This window comes from Mesoplodon bidens (assembly GCF_964165515.1).
Source record: "Mesoplodon bidens genome assembly, chromosome: 1".
Classification (NCBI taxonomy): domain Eukaryota; kingdom Metazoa; phylum Chordata; class Mammalia; order Artiodactyla; family Ziphiidae; genus Mesoplodon; species Mesoplodon bidens.
In genome coordinates, this window is record NC_138176.1 from 79501043 (window position 1) to 79518873 (window position 17831).

Here is a 17831-nt window from a genome sequence, read left to right on the forward strand (position 1 = left end):
ACCTTAAGTGTTCAGTTGAGATTCCCTAAAGACCACACTTCAGTGAGTGTGTGGAGTAGGGATAAGAGCTATGCCTTAAGTTTAAGTTCAAAGTAGACTTGCGCTAACAAAGAATGCAAAACTGATTCTGATGGGACTAAAAGTGTCTGAGTAATTTAACTGCCTTCCAGAAAAAAGCTTAACATACTTTACAGGAAGATGACATAATCCAGACTTCCTACAATTTATCACCAACAGTGTTCACTAGACATTGAAAAGAAATTACTGGTCATGTGGGAAAGCCGAATGAGACCCATGATCAAGAAAATAATGCAGTCAATAGAAGGTGTACCTGGGATGACCCAGATATTGCCACCCCACAAAAACTTGTAGTGCCTTTTCCCATTTTTAAAGTTAATATTTAATACATCCTTCAAGATTCTATTTAAATGGTAGGAAAATTTCAAGAAGCTTCCCTGAATTCCTCCAACTTGAAATAATTTATTTCTCTTTTGACTTCTCACTGATTTATGCCTCTTCCATGGTACCTAATTATATTATATTATATTTACCTCCATGCATATTTTATTTTCTTGGTTGAGGTCAGGGATTGTATTTCCTTATCTTTTTAGTCAGTAATGTATTTACCCACTAAAGTCATATAGTAAGCACTCAAAAATTATTTTTGAATATATGAGTAAAATATGTATGTGTTCTGTTCTTTATTCCCATTTTAAAAATATTTGCTTTCTGAAATTTTTGTGTTTACTTAGGTACATATGTGTATGAGTGGAAAATCTTCCGCAATGTTATCATGAATCATGAGTTTTCATAGAGTTTTCCAAAAATTAGTAGGCTGAAGTGATTAGTCTTCACTCCTTTTGTATTAATGGGAAAAGTAATTGCTTATTGTTTTTATCCTAGAACGTTGAATATAAATTTATTTATGTCTATCTTCTCCACTAGAATGTAAGCTCCTTGAGAATAGAGACTTTGTTTGTATCCCCAGTATTTTCAACAATTTGTGTCACATCGTAAATGCTCAATAAATATTTATTAAATTTCTTACATTGACTGGTATTTGTCCAAACTTTGATAAATATGGTACACATTTTAGCATTTTATGATAATTTATTTTAAACCAGTTAAGTGTATCAAGAAAAGCCTTCAGAGTTTCCAAATAATTTTTCTCCGAAATGATAGTTGCATGTAAGTCCTATTAACTAAAATCTATATTTTAACAAAAGTTAAGATAAGTAGTCTTTGCCTTGTTAGTTTCTTTCAAGATGGTTTCAGCTGAAGATTTTATTTGCTATTTATACATATCATACTGACAGTAATTTTATTCTCCCTTTGATAACAACTCACAAGTTAAAAATATTCAGTTGATGAGGAATTGCTAGTTATATAAAACATGGCAGTGGTTAACAGAATGTTTAGTGTCATCACATTCTCAAGCCAAAATGGACCCTAGAGATTCATCTAATCACTAGAGGTGATGAAAAATTAATTCCAGAAAGTTAAAGAGAGTAGTTCACAGGATAAACAGGATAAATTGATATTTTGGAAAATTAATAAAAACTTTTTTCAAATAAAAATACACAAAGAAGATTTTTTTTGCATTCTGAAAATAAACAGATGTTTACATTTTAAAATATAACTAAGATAAATACTCAATATCAAGACGTATTTTTGGGGGAAAATTTTAGCAAGGTAAAGAGCTCTAAATAATTTTAATTTTGATATTTTCTTTTTACTTTACAGAAAGGGGAGTTCTGCCTGTTTTCTAACCTCTCACCCTTCCACCCCCCCAAAAAGAAACAAACTAACAATGCTCAAAGAGATAAATCCAGGCTTTGTTCCACAAGATTCTTTCAACCTGGCACTGGCACTACCACTGGCTTGGTCCGATTATAGTTAATCCACTGCCTACAACATGACAAATGTTTTTGGTTCAAGTTGAATGGCAAAGTCTTTTCAAATAGGAAAAGCAGTTGTCAGCTGTTCTTGTTGTGGTACCAACAAGTATCATGTCAGGATAGCCAAACAAAGAAGGGGATGATTCAGAATGCTGACCCCAGTACACTGAACCTTATTGACTCTGGTGGGTTTTCTGGAAGGCTTGTTAATAGTGATGCAAAAAAGAAATCAGGGCATAAACCCCACATTATATTTGGTCCCTTTGACTGATACAGATTTATCAACTAACATACATCAAGTGGTGTCACAAAAATGTGAATTGCAATTCCTAACTCTCCTGTAAATGACATTTCTCTTCTCCTTAAAATATCAATTTATGAAGGTTTCCTTAAAATAACAAAACTTCCCAGCTTTTTAAAGCTTGTTAAATAGAAACTATTTCAGTTACAGTTCCTGAATTCTTTGAGTGCTATTTCTCTTGAAGTTCTCGTTCAAAAAGATTAACTTTAAATTCACTTGAACACTATGGCTACTATTAATCACCTCTTTTATGGGAGATATTGACTTTTCTCTTTGGGGTGAGTGATGCTTGATGTTGCTTCTATAATAGAGTACTACATACAGGCTATTATGCACATTTAGAGATGTATGCTCTACATGGCCTATTTTCATTCTTCTAGGTGCAGTGGAGCCCATAATTCTGCAGAGCTACACTGAATAGAATAGAATAAACACTTATCTCAATTGTATTTTGGATGTCATACTGTAGATTTTTGGGATATCATTATTTTTTAAAGATCTTTCCTTTTTTCCTCATTTTTTGCTGGGTTCCTGATTTTTTTCTTTTTTTTTTTCCTTTTTAAAAATGACCAATTATTTCTACTTCACAAAATTGATGTGAGAAATGAAAGTACACCATGATACTTTCTTTATTTATTAGTAAAGCATGTCATGATAAAATAGGTTTATGTTTTAATTTATCCTTGAAAAGAACTGAGTTTATGGTCTTTATTTCACATCCCAGCTGTTAGGGAATTACTAAATACATAGGGAGTTGCATGAGTTCTGTAATTGGCATGAATTATTTGAGTTTAAGGAAACACAATCACCCCACAATATAGTGATACCCAGTGCTGGATAAATCTACATTCTTCAAGAATTCAGGGTTCCAGAGGTCTGTGGGACTGTGATGTTTTCTTAGTTGAGTGCCATTTTAAATTGATTTCTTTTTTTTATAGCCTGTTAGGTGAAAACACATAATTCTTTAGCATCTTGCCTCATGACTATCTAGCCAAGCCATGCTATGAAGGAAGACTACTTAAAAGATGAAATAAGCACATAGGCTTAGGAAATGTTAAACTAATAATATTTAGTGGTTTATAATACATTCACACCCCCTCCATTCTTTCTCACCTCTTCTTCTTCTTTTAAACATAGTACAAGGAGATACAAACATAGTATCCTTGCCAAATAGTTTTCTTTCACATTGGGAGAAAGGAAAAGAGCTTCATTTTACCTTGCTGCTCTGACATTTCCTTTCCTGTTCCCTTAAGATGTCTTGAAACTTGGTTCCTCAGTCTTTGAAGTCCCAGATTTTAGAATAAAAATATGTATCCAAGAGTGTGATGTGGTTTTCCTACTTCAACCTACGTGGTAAGATCACCTACAATGAGTTGATAGTCGGGCTTTAGGATATTCTGTGGCCTTCAAGAAATGCATTATATAATGGATTCATTTTTGTAAATAATTCCCAATTCTGTAACTCTGAAGAATTAAGATTACAGCAGGAATTATTGGTAAAAATTTCTGTTGGTTCTGAATGTTAGGTGCCTGTCCAAAGTCTGTTTAATTCCTCTAAGAACTCATTTTCATTTGCAGTAGAAAAATCATGTAAAATATAAGAGAAACTGTTCCAAAGAATAACTAAACATCTATTTTTTTGAGACCTTATCATGTTCCAGGTACTTTTCCTAGGTAATCTTAAGTGTTTTTCACCATAGCCCTGGGAGTTGGTGGTTTTTTATTTTTATTATTTTTATTTTTTATTGTTTTTGTGGTACGCGGGCCTCTCACTGTTGTGGCCTCTCCCGTTGCGGAGCACAGGCTCCAGATGCGCAGGCTCAGTGGCCATGGCTCATGGGCCTAGCCGCTCCGCGGCATGTGGGATCTTCCTGGACTGGAGCACGAACCCGTGTCCCCTGCATCGGCAGGCGGACTCTCAACCACTGAGCCACCACTGAAGCCCGGAGTTGCTGTTTTTAACTCTGTTTCATAGAGGATATTAATTGAGACTCACAGAGGCAACTTGGCCGATGGCATACAACTGACTAGTAGCAGAGCCCGGTCTTGAATCAAGGTCTATTGATTCCTAGTTTTTTGTTTTTCCTTCCTCTCCATAGTCCCTTTGTATCCTAGTGACTATGTTGTAGAATATTCCTGTGCTGTTTTCTCTTTTGGCCATGTCCAGTTAACTATTATTCTTTTATTGGCAATAGGGTGACAATATAATTTATTCTTCAAAGACGGACACTTTTTTTTTTTTTTTTGGCTACGCACCATGCGGATCTTAGTTCCTCGACCAGAGATGGACCCGTGTCCCCTGCAGTGGAAGCACGGAGTCTTAACCATTGGACCATCAGGGAAGTTTCCAAAGAAGGACACTTTTGAGAGTGAAAGGGGGTGCTATTAATTATTCTGGGAAAACAGGCTCATCCCAGAATTATCCCAGGCAAGTTAGAATGTATACATGCCTTAATTTTATATAAAAACAAACAAAGAACCCTAAAGCGAGTATAGCTTATTAAGAGGAGCAGCTCTCAAGATAGATCTTACTTCAAACCATGATTCTGCTATTTACTAGCCAAATAATTTTTGTCAAAATATCTCACCACTATGCCTCAATTTCCTTATATATAAAATGGGAATAATATTATTAGTACCTATTTTATAAGGTCATTGATTTAAATGAGGTAATACATGTATATCACTAATACAGAATAAACACTTGGTGAGTATTATCTATTATTATACATAGAGAATTTTGAATGCCTTCCAAACACTTGTCTGACAATAAATGTAGCTTTATTTGTTCTTAGAATTAAAACATTAGTCTTGGGGAAGTATCACATAATGAGTTCTCAATAAATATTTATTAAATGAATAAATGAATATAATATTCCAGAGAAATAAAATGCACTAGCACCCATTTGTGTTACAAAGATAATTTGTATTTTAAAGAGACATAAAAGAATAGAGATAGGTAGGTAGGTTTTGATGGTGGTAGTAGAGGATGGGAGTTTGGGTAGGAGAAATGTTGTGTGGAGCTTTGTGGGGGCAGACTCAGATGGGATGTGGGAGTTCTAGACAAGTTCTGTGGACCAGTAAAACTTCTAGAGTTCAGATGGAAAGAAGGGGTAGAAATGGAAGAGGCCCTTAGACAAATGTCATTTGCACAAAGATTTTATTGGCATTATATGCTAGGAAAAGAGAAATAGCTCTTGCATGGCAGGAAAATTCAGCCCTTGAAATCAGACTATCTTTATTAAACTTGAGTAAGTCCCTTGGGCAAGCAGCCTCAGCTGCTTCACTGGAAAGGTAGGGATAATAATATTTCCTTTATAGAGTTGTTGTAAGGATTAGAACGAAGTATGTGTGTGTATACATGAATATAATGTTTGCTCATAGTAGAAATTCAACAAATGATAGTTTTATAATTTTTAAGGATTGTAACAACTACCTTACTCATAGAATTTTGAAGTCAAGTACTTGAAAGCTCTTTGTGACTGTAAAGTGCTTTACAAAGTTGTGGCCCTGCTATGAATGCTGACATTGTTCTAGTTACAATCTCTGGACCTTGGGTGTGCTGTTCTTAGGAAACAGCAGTGTTCCATATTCACGTGGTCAGAGCAGCAAGGATTCAAGAGTCGAGGTTGTGACTGATGTGTTTGCTAAGAATGTATTGAGGTTAAATTTTAAAGCATAACTACTTTTTAAATTCCCTTGGAAAAAAATGAGGCTTAAGTAGTTTTGAGCTTAATAAAGATCTTTGAAAAACCAGTTTCACTCCACATATTTGGCTACCGAATGCTGCTGCATCAGTGGCCTTTAAGGTGAGAAGAGATAATCTTCTTGCATTTACATGTGCTTTAAGTATCTTATTTGTATTTTTTACAAATTATTCATTAAAACAGGTAATATACCCAAAAAAATAGTCATTTCAACCACATTTTGGATAAATGTGTAAGGTTTTCTATTTAATTGTTTTTATGTTTCCTTCAGAGCCCATTCTGATATTCTAACTCTAATTTTGTGAATGTACCTAGGAGTGTGAACTTCAATTTTCTCAGATATAAAATGGAGGTAATACTACTTTGTATGGTTGTTGATTGGGTTAACATGATAAAAGTTATGAGATGCTTAGAAAAGTGCATTATACCTACAAGTGTGAGATATTATTACTGTGAACATGAATAATAATGCACCTTATATCTTATCTTGCTATAAGTAACCTCAGGAAATGAGGGTATCATCATAATTACCATTTATCAAGCTCTACATTTTGCATACATTCTCCATAATTGTCTTGCAAGATTCTTCTCTTTTTAGAGATGAAGGAAATCTCCACAGAGGTTGAGTTATTTATTCAACATCACACAGAGAGGAAATTGTAAAATCAGAATACAAACACAAGCCTCTGTGACCCCAAAGCTTGTGCAGTTTCCACCATGTCATGTTGATTCCTAGTTTTGAAGCTCAGTGATGTCTCAATTCAAAATGTCCTAGTTGACTACTTATAAGCATATATTTTTTAACCTAATTCTTTCATTTCTTGAGCACCTACTATGTGCTAGGCATGTATTAGGCCCCAGTAATACAGAAGTGAATACAACATTGTCCCTGTCTTTGAGAAATTCTGTGGGGTGTCCTTCTTTGTCTTTTGTAATAGTTTTTATTTTAAAGTCTATTTTGTCTGATATGAGAATTGCTACTCCAGCTTTCTTTTGATTTCCATTTGCATGGAACATATTTTTCCATCCTCTCACTTTCAGTTTGTATGTGTCCCTAGGTCTGAAGTGAGTCTCTTGTAGACAGCATTTATACGGGTCTTATTTTTGTATCCATTCAGCCAGTCTATGTCTTTTGGTTGGAGCATTTAATCCATTTACATTTAAGGTAATTATCAATATGCATGTTCCTATTACTATTTTCTTAATTGTTTTGGGTTTGTTATTGTAGGTCTTTTCCTTCTCTTGTGTTTCCTGCTTAGAAAAGTTCCTTTAGCATTTGTTGTAAAGCTGGTTTGGTGGTGCTGAATTCTCTTAGCTTTTGCTTGTCTGTAAAGGTTTTAATTTCTCTGTTGAATTTGAATGAGATCCTTGCTGGGTATAGTAATCTTGGTTGAAGGTTTTTCCCTTTCATCACTTTAAATATGTCCTGCCACTGCCTTTTGGCTTGCAGAGTGTCTGCTGAAAGATCGGCTGTTAATCTTATGGGGATTCCCTTGTATGTTATTTGTTGCTTTTCCTTTGCTGCTTTTAATATTTTTTGTTTGTATTTAATTTTTGATAGTTTGGTTAATATGTGTCTTTGCGTGTTTCTCCTTGGATTTATCCTGTATGGGACTCTCTGCACTTCCTGGACTTGATTAGCTATTTCTTTTCCCGTATTAGGGAAGATTTCAACTATAATCTCTTCAAATATTTTCTCAGTCCCTTTTTCTCTTCTTCTTCTGGGACCCTTATAATTTTGAATGTTGGGGCGTTTAATGTTGTCCCAGAGGTCTCTAAGACAGTCCTCAATTCTTTTCATTCTTTTTTCTTTATTCTGCTCTGCAGTAGTTATTTCCACTTTTTTATCTTCGAGGTCACTTATCCGTTCTTCTGCCTCAGTTATTCTGCTATTGATTCCTTCTAGAGAAGTTTAAATTTCATTTATTGTGTTGTTCATCATTGTTTGCTCTTTAGTTCTTGTAGGTCCTTGTTAAACATTTCTTTTATTTTCTCCAATCTATTTCCAAGATTTTGGATCATCTTTACTATCATTACTCTGAATTCTTTTTCAGGTAGACTGCCTATTTACTCTTCATTTGTTAGGTCTGGTGGGTTTTTACCTTGCTCCTTCATCTGCTGTGTATTTCTCTGTCTTATCATTTTGCTTAACTTACTGTGTTTGGGGTCTCCTTTTCACAGGCTGCAGGTTTGTAGTTCCTGTTGTTTTTGGTGTCTGTCCCCAGTGGCTAAGGTTGATTCAGTGGGTTGTGTAGGCTTCCTGGTGGAGGGGACTAGTGCCTGTGTTCTGGTGGATCAGGCTGGATCTTAGCTTTCTGGTGGGCAGGACCACATCCAGTGGTGTGTTTTGGGGTGTCTGTGACCTTATTATGATTTTAGGTAGCCTCTCTGCTAATGGGTGGGGTTATGTTCCTGTCTTGCTAGTTGTTTGGCATAGGGTGTCCAGCACTGTAGCTTGCTGGTCGTTGAGTGGAGCTGGGTCTTTGCATTGAGATGGAGATCTCTGGGAGAGCTTTCGCTGTTTGATATTACATGGAGCTGGGAGATCTCTGGTGGACTGATGTCCTGAACTCTGCTCTCCCACCTCAGAGACACAGGCCTGACACTGGCTGCAGCACCAAAACCCTGTCAGCCACATGGCTCAGAGGAAAAGGGAGAAAAAAAATAAAGAAAGAAAGGAAAAAAATAATTAAGATAAAAAATAATTATTAAAAATTAAAAAAATTATAAAAGTAATTAAAAAATAAAGAAGAGAACAACCAAACCAAAAAACAAATCCACCAATGACAAGTGCTAAAAACTATACTAAAAACAAACAAACAAAAAGAAAATGGACAGACGGATCCCTAGGACAAATGGTAAAAGCAAAGCTACACAGGCAAATTTATTTACAACAGCCAGGACATGGAAGTAACCTAAATGTCCATTGACAGATGAATGGATAAAGAAGATGTGGCACATATATACAATGGGATATTACTCAACCATAAAAAGAAATGAAATTGAGTTGATTGTAGTGAGGTGGATGGACCTAGAGTCTGTCATACAGAGTGAAGTAAGTCAGAAAGAGAAAAACAAATACCATATGCTAACGCCTGTATATGGAATCTAAAAAAAAAAAGAAAAAAAATGGTTCTGAAGGACCTAGGGGCAGGACAGGAATAAAGACGCAGACATAGAGAATGGACTTGAGGACACGGGGAGGGGGAAGGGTAAGCTGGGATGAAGTGAGAGAATGGCTTGGACTTACTTATATATACTACCAAGTGTAAAATAGATAGCTAGTGGGAAGCAGCCGCATAGCACAGGGAGATCAGCTCGGTGCACCTAGAGGGGTGGGATAGGGAGGGTGGGAGGGAGATGCAAGAGGGAGGAGATATAGGGATATATGTATATGTATAACTGATTCACTTTGTTATAAAGCAGAAACTAACACACCATTGTAAAGCAATTATACTCCAATAAAGAGTGCAAAAAAAAATTCTATGGGGAAGGAGGACTCCATTCATTTGTATAGATGGCATCCGCTAGTCTTTTCTTTTCAGGGAGATTGATGACATAAGATTGACTGACATAAAAATTTTTGGACTACTTATTTTCTCTGGGTGTGCTATAGAATGTTCCACAGTTGCCTAAGAGTTAGATGTAGAAACACAGTAAAACACAAATACTCAAACTCCCTGTCATTCTTCGTTGGAAGCATGATGTTCTCTTGGATTCAGTCACCACCCCACTTTTTTCACCATCCCTTGGCTATTCCAGCATGACTTCACAGGAGTGGAAACAAGAGGGGAGTCTGGTATACTAATGATTTAGCTGTATTTTTTTTTGAGTCACATCAATGAAACATACTTTAGAACAGCTGAGCTAATAGATATGATGAGACTGCATGGGTTGAATGCCATGTTTGGAATATAATATTTCTTTTTTCCCCTCAATTTTCATGACTAACAAGTGATAAAATTTCAGCAATTCACTAAATGCCTGGCAGGGTTAATGTACCAATTACACCACTGGTGACATCAGGATGCTGGTGCATTAGACACATTTTGTGCAGTAGTTTTATAAGGCTGCTTCCGATGGAGATGCTTAGAAATGAAGCATCAATGTACTGGTAAATGACCTAAGGGTAATTTAGTTATCCTGAGCATTCTTAAACATATTTTCCTAATGGAAATTTTTATTGTGATGAGCATTGAACCACTTAGTATCGTTGCTATCATATTCCATTTGTCTGAGTAAAAATACAGATGGCATTAAAAACAGGCATAATGCCTAATTAGCCTAATGCCACAATGGATGATATCAATACAGTACTTAGGGAGAACTCGTTACAGTCACCATGAAGCCAGTGAATTTTCTCTTTCCCAGACTTGAGGAGGTAAGCCTATTTTCTTTTTCTTTTTTTTATTTTCTAGTTCAACAATTTTAATTTTACAGCTGAGAGTGATGAAAGGCTGTCATATGTTTAAAATTACAAAGTTATTTAATAGCAGAACCAAGTCTAAACGTAAGCCTATTTTCAATTTAAAAGAAAAAAAAATCATTCAAAGCAGGACTTGTAAAAGGAATTTTCATTCATAGTGAAGAGATCAGGATTACTTTCCCCACCAATTATATGACCTTTTAGGTGAAAAATGCCATCAACTTCTCCCCAGAGTGACAGAAATTTATCATTGTCTGTTCTTCAGGGGAATTAAATAGATTTTTTAAATGCTCCAGTGAGGTCACAGTTTTACTTTTATGCTCATAGAGCACCAGGGCTTGTAGATGCTGGCATTTCTGTGTTTTTCAGACAAGTGATAAGAACCTAAAGGAAGACTTTTGTTTTATTTATTTATTTTTTTTCAGAGGTATATAACATGTTTTAATTCTCTCGGAAGAATTTCTCTTTAATGGCTTGTTTTTCTTTCCTTTTTTTTTTTTTTTTTCATTTTCACCAACTGTATTTATTTATTTATTTATTTATTTATTTATTTATTTTTTTCTCTCTTTTTTTTTTTTAATTAGTTTCTGCTTTATAACAAAGTGAATCAGTCATACATATACATCTGTTCCCACATCCCTTCCCTCATGCATCTCCCTCCCTCCCACCCTCCCCATCCCACCCCTCCAGGCGGTCACAAAGCACCGAGCTGATCTCCCTGTGCTCTGCGGCTGCTTCCCACTATCTATCTACCTTACGTTTGGTAGTGTATATATGTCCATGCCTCTCTTTCGCTTTGTCACAGCTTACCCTTCCCCCTCCCCATATCCTCAAGTCCATTCTCAAGTAGGTCTGTGTCTTTATTCTCGTTTTGCCCCTAGGTTCTTCATGACATTTTTTTTTTTAATTCCGTATATATGTGTTAGCATACGGTATTTGTCTTTCTCTTTCTGACTAACTTCACTCTGTATGACAGACTCTAGGTCTATCCACCTCATTACAAATAGCTCAGTTTCGTTTCTTTTTATGGCTGAGTAATATTCCATTGTATATATGTGCCACATCTTCTTTATCCATTCATCCGATGATGGACACTTAGGTTGTTTCCAGCTCCGGGCTATTGTGAATAGAGCTGCAATGAACATTTTGGTACATGTCTCTTTTGGAATTATGGTTTTCTCAGGGTATATGCCCAGTAGTGGGATTGCTGGGTCATATGGTAGTTCTATTTGTAGTTTTTTAAGGAACCTCCATACCGTTCTCCATAGTGGCTGTACCAATTCACATTCCACCAGCAGTGCAAGAGTGTTCCCTTTTCTCCACACCCTCTCCAGCATTTATTGTTTCTAGATTCCTTGATGATGGCCATTCTGACTGGTGTGAGATGATATCTCATTGTAGTTTTGATTTGCATTTCTCTAATGATTAATGATGTTGAGCATTCTTTCATGTGTTTGTTGGCAGTCTGTATATCTTCTTTGGAGAAATGCCTATTTAAGTCTTCTGCCCATTTTTGGATTGGGTTGTCTGTTTTTTTGCTATTGAGCTGCATGAGCTGTTTATAAATTTTGGAGATTAATCCTTTGTCAGTTGCTTCATTTGCAACTATTTTCTCCCATTCTGAGGGTTGTCTTTTGGTCTTCTTTATGGTTTCCTTTGCTGTGCAAAAGCTTTGAAGTTTCATTAGGTCCCATTTGTTTATCTTTGTTTTTATTTCCATTTCTCTAGGAGGTGGGTCCAAAAGGATCTTGCTGTGATTTATGTCATAGAGTGTTCTACCTATGTTTTCCTCTAAGAGTTTGATAGTTTCTGGCCTTACATTTAAGTCTTTAATCCATTTTGAGCTTATTTTTGTGTATGGTGCTAGGGAATGATCTAATCTCAAACTTTTACATGTCCCTGTCCAGTTTTCCCAGCACCACTTATTGAAGAGGCTGTCCTTTCTCCACTGTACATTCCTGCCTCCTTTATCAAAGATAAGTTGGCCATATGTGCGTGGGTTTATCTCTGGGCTTTCTATCCTGATCCACTGATCTATCTTTCTGTTTTTATGCCAGTACCAGACTGTCTTAATTACTGTAGCTTTGTAGTATAGTCTGAAGTCAGGGAGCCTGATTCCTCCAGCTCCGTTTTTCGTTCTCAAGATTGCTTTAGCTATTCGGGGCCTTTTGTTTTTCCAAACAAATTTTGAAATTTTTTGTTCTAGTTCTGTGAAAAATGCCATTGGTAGTTTGATAGGGATTGCATTGAATCTGTAGATTGCTTTCGGTAGTAGAGTCATTTTCACAATATTGATTCTTCCAATCCAGGAGCATGGTATATCTCTCCATCTATTTGTATCATCTTTAATTTCTTTCATCAGTGTCTTATAGTTTTCTGCATACAGGTCTTTTGTCTCCTTAGGTAGGTTTATTCCTAGATATTTTATTCTTTTTGTTGCGATGGTAAATGGGAGTGTTTTCTTGATTTCATTTTCAGATTTTTCATCATTAGTGTATAGGAATGCCAGAGATTTCTGTACATTAATTTTATATCCTGCTACTTTACCAAATTCATTGATTAGCTCTAGTAGTTTTTCGGTAGCATCTTTAGGATTCTCTATGTATAGTATCATGTCATCTGCAAACAGTGACAGCTTTACTTCTTCTTTTCCAATTTGGATTCCTTTTATTTCCTTTTCTTCTCTGATTGCTGTGGCTAAAACTTCCAAAACTATGTTGAATAAGAGTGGTGAGAGTGGGCAGCCTTGTCTTGTTCCTGATCTTAGTGGAAATGGTTTCAGTTTTTCACCATTGAGGACAATGTTGGCTGTGGGTTTGTCATATATGGCCTTTATTATGTTGAGGAAAGATCCCTCTATACCTACTTTCTGCAGGGTTTTTATCATAAATGGGTGTTGAATTTTGTCGAAAGCTTTCTCTGCATCTATTGAGATGATCATATGGTTTTTCTCCTTCAACTTGTTAATATGGTGTATTACATTGATTGATTTGCGTATATTGAAGAATCCTTGCATTCCTGGGATAAACCCCACTTGATCATGGTGTATGATCCTTTTAATGTGCTGTTGGATTCTGTTTGCTAGTATTTTGTTGAGGATTTTTGCATCTATGTTCATCAGTGATATTGGCCTGTAGTTTTCTTTCTTTGTGACATCCTTGCCTGGTTTTGGTATCAAGGTGATGTCGGCCTCGTAGAATGAGTTTGGGAGTGTTCCTCCCTCTGCTATATTTTGGAAGAGTTTGAGAAGGATAGGTGTTAGCTCTTCTCTAAATGTTTGATAGAATTCACCTGTGAAGCCATCTGGTCCTGGGCTTTTGTTTGATGGAAGATTTTTAATCACAGTTTCAATTTCAGTGCTTGTGATTGGTCTATTCATATTTTCTATTTCTTCCTGAGTCAGTCTTGGCAGGTTGTGCATTTCTAAGAATGTGTCCATTTCTTCCAGGTTGTCCATTTTATTGGAATAGAGTTGCTTATAGTAATCTCTCATAATCTTTTGTATTTCTGCAGTGTCAGTTGTTACTTCTCCTTTTTCATTTCTAATTCTATTGATTTCAGTCTTCTCCCTTTTTTTCTTGATGAGTCTGGCTAATGGTTTGTCAATTTTGTTTATCTTCTCAAAGAACCAGCTTTTAGTTTGGTTGATCTTTGCTATCGTTTCCTTCATTTCTTTTTCATTTATTTCTGATCTGATCTTTATGATTTCTTTCCTTCTGCTAGCTTTGGGGTATTTTTGTTCTTCTTTCTCTAATTGCTTTAGGTGCAGGGTCAGGTTGTTTACTCGAAATGCTTCCTGTTTCTTAAGGTGGGATTGTATTGCTATAAACTTCCCCCTTAGAACTGCTTTTGCTGCGTCCCATAGGTTTTGGGTCGTCGTGTCTCCATTGTCATTTGTTTCTAGGTATTTTTTAATTTCCTCTTTGATTTCTTCAGTGATCACTTCGTTATTGAGTAGTGTATTGTTTAGCCTCCATGTGTTTGTATTTTTTACACATCTTTTCCTGTAATTGATGTCTAGTCTCATAGCATTGTGGTCGGAGAAGATACTTGATACAATTTCAATTTTCTTAAAATTACCGAGGCTTGATTTGTGACCCAAGATATGATCTATCCTGGAGAATGTTCCATGAGCACTTGAGAAAAATGTGTATTCTGTTGTTTTTGGATGGAATGTCCTATAAATATCAACTAAGTCCATCTCGTTTAATGTATCATTTAAAGCTTGTGTTTCCTTATTTATTTTCATTTTGGATGATCTGTCCATTGGTGAAAGTGGGGTGTTAAAGTCCCCTACTATGAGTGTGTTACTGTCGATTTCCCCTTTTATGGCTGTTAGTATTTGCCTTATGTATTGAGGTGCTCCTATGTTGGGTGCATAAATATTTACAATTGTTATATCTTCTTCTTGGATCGATCCCTTTATCGTTATGTAGTGTCCTTCCTTGTCTCTTCTAATAGTCTTTATTTTAAAGTCTATTTTGTCTGATATAAGAATTGCTACTCCAGCTTTCTTTTGATTTCCATTTGCATGGAATATCTTTTTCCATCCCTTTACTTTCAATCTGTATGTGTCTCTAGGTCTGAAGTGGGTCTCTTGTAGACAGCATATATATGGGTCTTGTTTTTGTATCCATTCAGCCACTCTGTGTCTTTTGGTGGGAGCATTTAGTCCATTTACATTTAAGGTAATTATTGATATGTATGTTCCTATTCCCATTTCCTTAATTGCTTTGGGTTCGTTATTGTAGGTATATTCCTTCTGTTGTGTTTCTTGCCTAGAGATGTTCCTTTAGCATTTGTTGTAAAGCTGGTTTGGTGGTGCTGAACTCTCTCAGCTTTTGCTTGTCTGTAAAGGTTTTAATTTCTCCATCAAATCTGAATGAGATCCTTGCTGGGTAGAGTAATCTAGGTTGCAGGTTTCTCTCCTTCATCACTTTAATTATGTCCTGCCACTCCCTTCTGGCTTGTAGGGTTTCTGCTGAGAGATCAGCTGTTAACCTTATGGGGATTCCCTTGTGTGTTATTTGTTGTTTTTGCCTTGCTGCTTTTAATATGATTTCTTTGTGTTTAATTTTTGACAGTTTGATTAATATGTGTCTTGGTGTATTTCTCCTTGGATTTATTCTGTATGGGACTCTCTGTGCCTCCTGGACTTGATTAACTATTTCCTTTCCCAAATTAGGGAAGTTTTCAACTATAATCTCTTCAAATATTTTCTCAGTCCCTTTCTTTTTCTCTTCTTCTTCTGGAACCCCTATAATTCGAATGTTGGTGCGTTTAATGTTGTCCCAGAGATCTCTGAGACTCTCCTCTGTTCTTTTCATTCTTTTTTCTTTATTTTGCTCTGCATCAGTTATTTCCACTATTTTATCTTCCACCTCACTTATCCGTTCTTCTGCCTCAGTTATTCTGCTATTGATCCCATCTAGAGTATTTTTCATTTCATTTATTGTGTTTTTAATCGATGCTTGATTCATCTTTAGTTCTTCTAGGTCCTTGTTAACTGTTTCTTGCATGTTGTCTATTCTATTTCCAAGATTATGGATCATGGAAATAGAATCTTGGATCAGCTTTACTATCATTATTCTGAATTCTTTTTCAGGTAGACTGCCTATTACCTCTTCATTTGTTAGGTCTGGTAGGTGTTTATCTTGCTCCTTCACCTGCTGTGTGTTTTTCTGCCTTCTCATTTTGCTTATGTTACTGTGTTTGGGGTCTCCTTTTTGCCGGCTGCAGATTCGTAGTTCCCGTTGTTTTTGGTGTCTGACCCCAGTGGCTAAGGTTGTTTCAGTAGGTTGGGTAGGCTTCCTGGTGGGGGGGACTAATTCCTGTGCTCTGGTGGTTGAGGCTCGATCTTGTCTTTCTGGTGGACAGGTCCACGTCTGGTGGTGTGTTTTGGGGTGCCTATGGCCTTATTATGTTTTTAGGTAGCCTCTCTGCTAATGGGTGGGGTTGTGTTCCTGCCTTGCTAGTTGCTTGGCATAGGGTGACCTGCACTGTAGCTTGCTGGTCGTTGACTGAAGCTGGGTGCTGGTGTTGGGATGGAGATCTCTGGGAGATTTTCGCTGCTTGATATTATGTGGAGCTGGGAGGTCTGTTGTGGACCCGTGTCCTGAAGTTGGCTCTCCCACTTCAGAGGCACAGCACTGGCTCCTGGCTGCAGCACCAAGAGCCTTTCATCCACCCGGCTCAGAGTAACAGGGAGAAAAAGTAGAAAGAAAGAATTAGTAGAAGAAAGAAAGAGAGAGGGAAAGAAAGGAAGAAGGGAAGAAAGGAAGGAAGGAAGGAAGGAAGAAAGAAAGGAGGGAGGGAGGGAGGGAGGAAGGATGGAAAGAAAGGAGGGAGGGAGGGAGAAAGGAAAGGAAGAAAGACAGGAGGGAGGGAGGAAGGAAAGAAAAAGAAAGTGGAAAGAAGAAGGGTGGGAGGGAGGAAAGAAAAAGAAAGAAGGAAAGGAGGAGCGGAGGGAGGGAGGGAGGAAGGGAGAGTAGGAAAAAAAGAAAGAGCAGGTAAAGAAAAATAGAATAAAGTATGAAATATAGTAGCGTTATTAAAATTAGAAAGTAATTATTGAAAAAAAAAAAAAAAACGGACCGATAGAACCCTGAGACATATGGTGGAAGCAAAGCTATACAGAGAGAATCTTACACAGAAGATTACACATACACATTCACAAAAAGAGAGCAGGGGGAAAAATCAAAAATCTTGCTCTCCAAGTCCACCTCCTCAATTTGGGATAATTCGTTGTAAAAAGAGGAAAAGGGCGAGAAGTCTGAAATCTTGTCCTCAAAGTCCACTTCCTCAATTTGGGATGATTCGCTGTCCATTCATGCACTCCACAGACGCAGGGCACATCAAATGGACCGTGGAGCTTTAATCCGCTGCCTCCGAGGCTGCACAGAGAGATTTCCCTGCCTCTGCTCTCACAGCTCCCGGGTCTCAGCCTTGGACCTGGCCCCGCCTCTGCGCGTAGGTCGCCGGAGGGCGTCCGTTCTTCGCTCAGACAGGACGGGTTTAAAGGAGCCGCTGATTCGGGGGCTCTGGCTCACTCAGGCAGAGGGGAGGGAGGGGCGCGCAGTGTGGGGCGGGCCTGCTGCGGCAGAGGCCGGCGTGACGTTGCAGCAGCCCGTGGCGCTCCGTGCGCTTTCCCGGGAAAGCCGTCCCCGGGTCTCGGGGACCCCAGCAGTGGCGGGGTGCACAGGCCCCCCGGAAGGCGGGGCGGACAGTGACCCGCGCTCGCACACAGGCCCCGCGGCGGCGGCGGCAGCGGCGGCGGCGGCGGGCGGCGGCGGCGGGCCGCGGCGGGCGGGCGGCGGCGGCGGCGGCGGCCCACGCCCGTCTCCGAGGTCCGTGCCTTACCCGCGGCTCGTGCCTGTCACCGGCGCTTCCCCAAGCAGCCCTCTTAATGCCCTCTCCTCGCGCACCAGGAAACAAAAGGGAAAAAAGTCTCTTGCCTCTTCAGCAGCTCCAGACCCTTTCCCCGGACTCCCTCCGGGCTC

General features: G+C 37.9%; 1 protein-coding gene across 5 annotated transcripts in view; it reads left to right on the forward strand.

Moving 5' to 3' along the window:
* ANK2 (ankyrin 2) overlaps positions 1-17831 on the forward strand; it is a 720153-nt gene that overhangs the window by 168779 nt on the left and 533543 nt on the right. The window contains exon 1 of one of the 5 annotated variants that reach the window (XM_081237027.1): positions 9982-10287. The exons of the other annotated variants lie outside the window; for them this stretch is intronic. Within the exon in view, the coding sequence (XP_081093153.1) occupies positions 10249-10287 (39 nt within the window). The 5' untranslated portion in view covers positions 9982-10248. Of the gene's footprint in view, positions 1-9981; positions 10288-17831 lie in introns of those variants that run through there. 5 annotated transcript variants of the gene reach the window in all.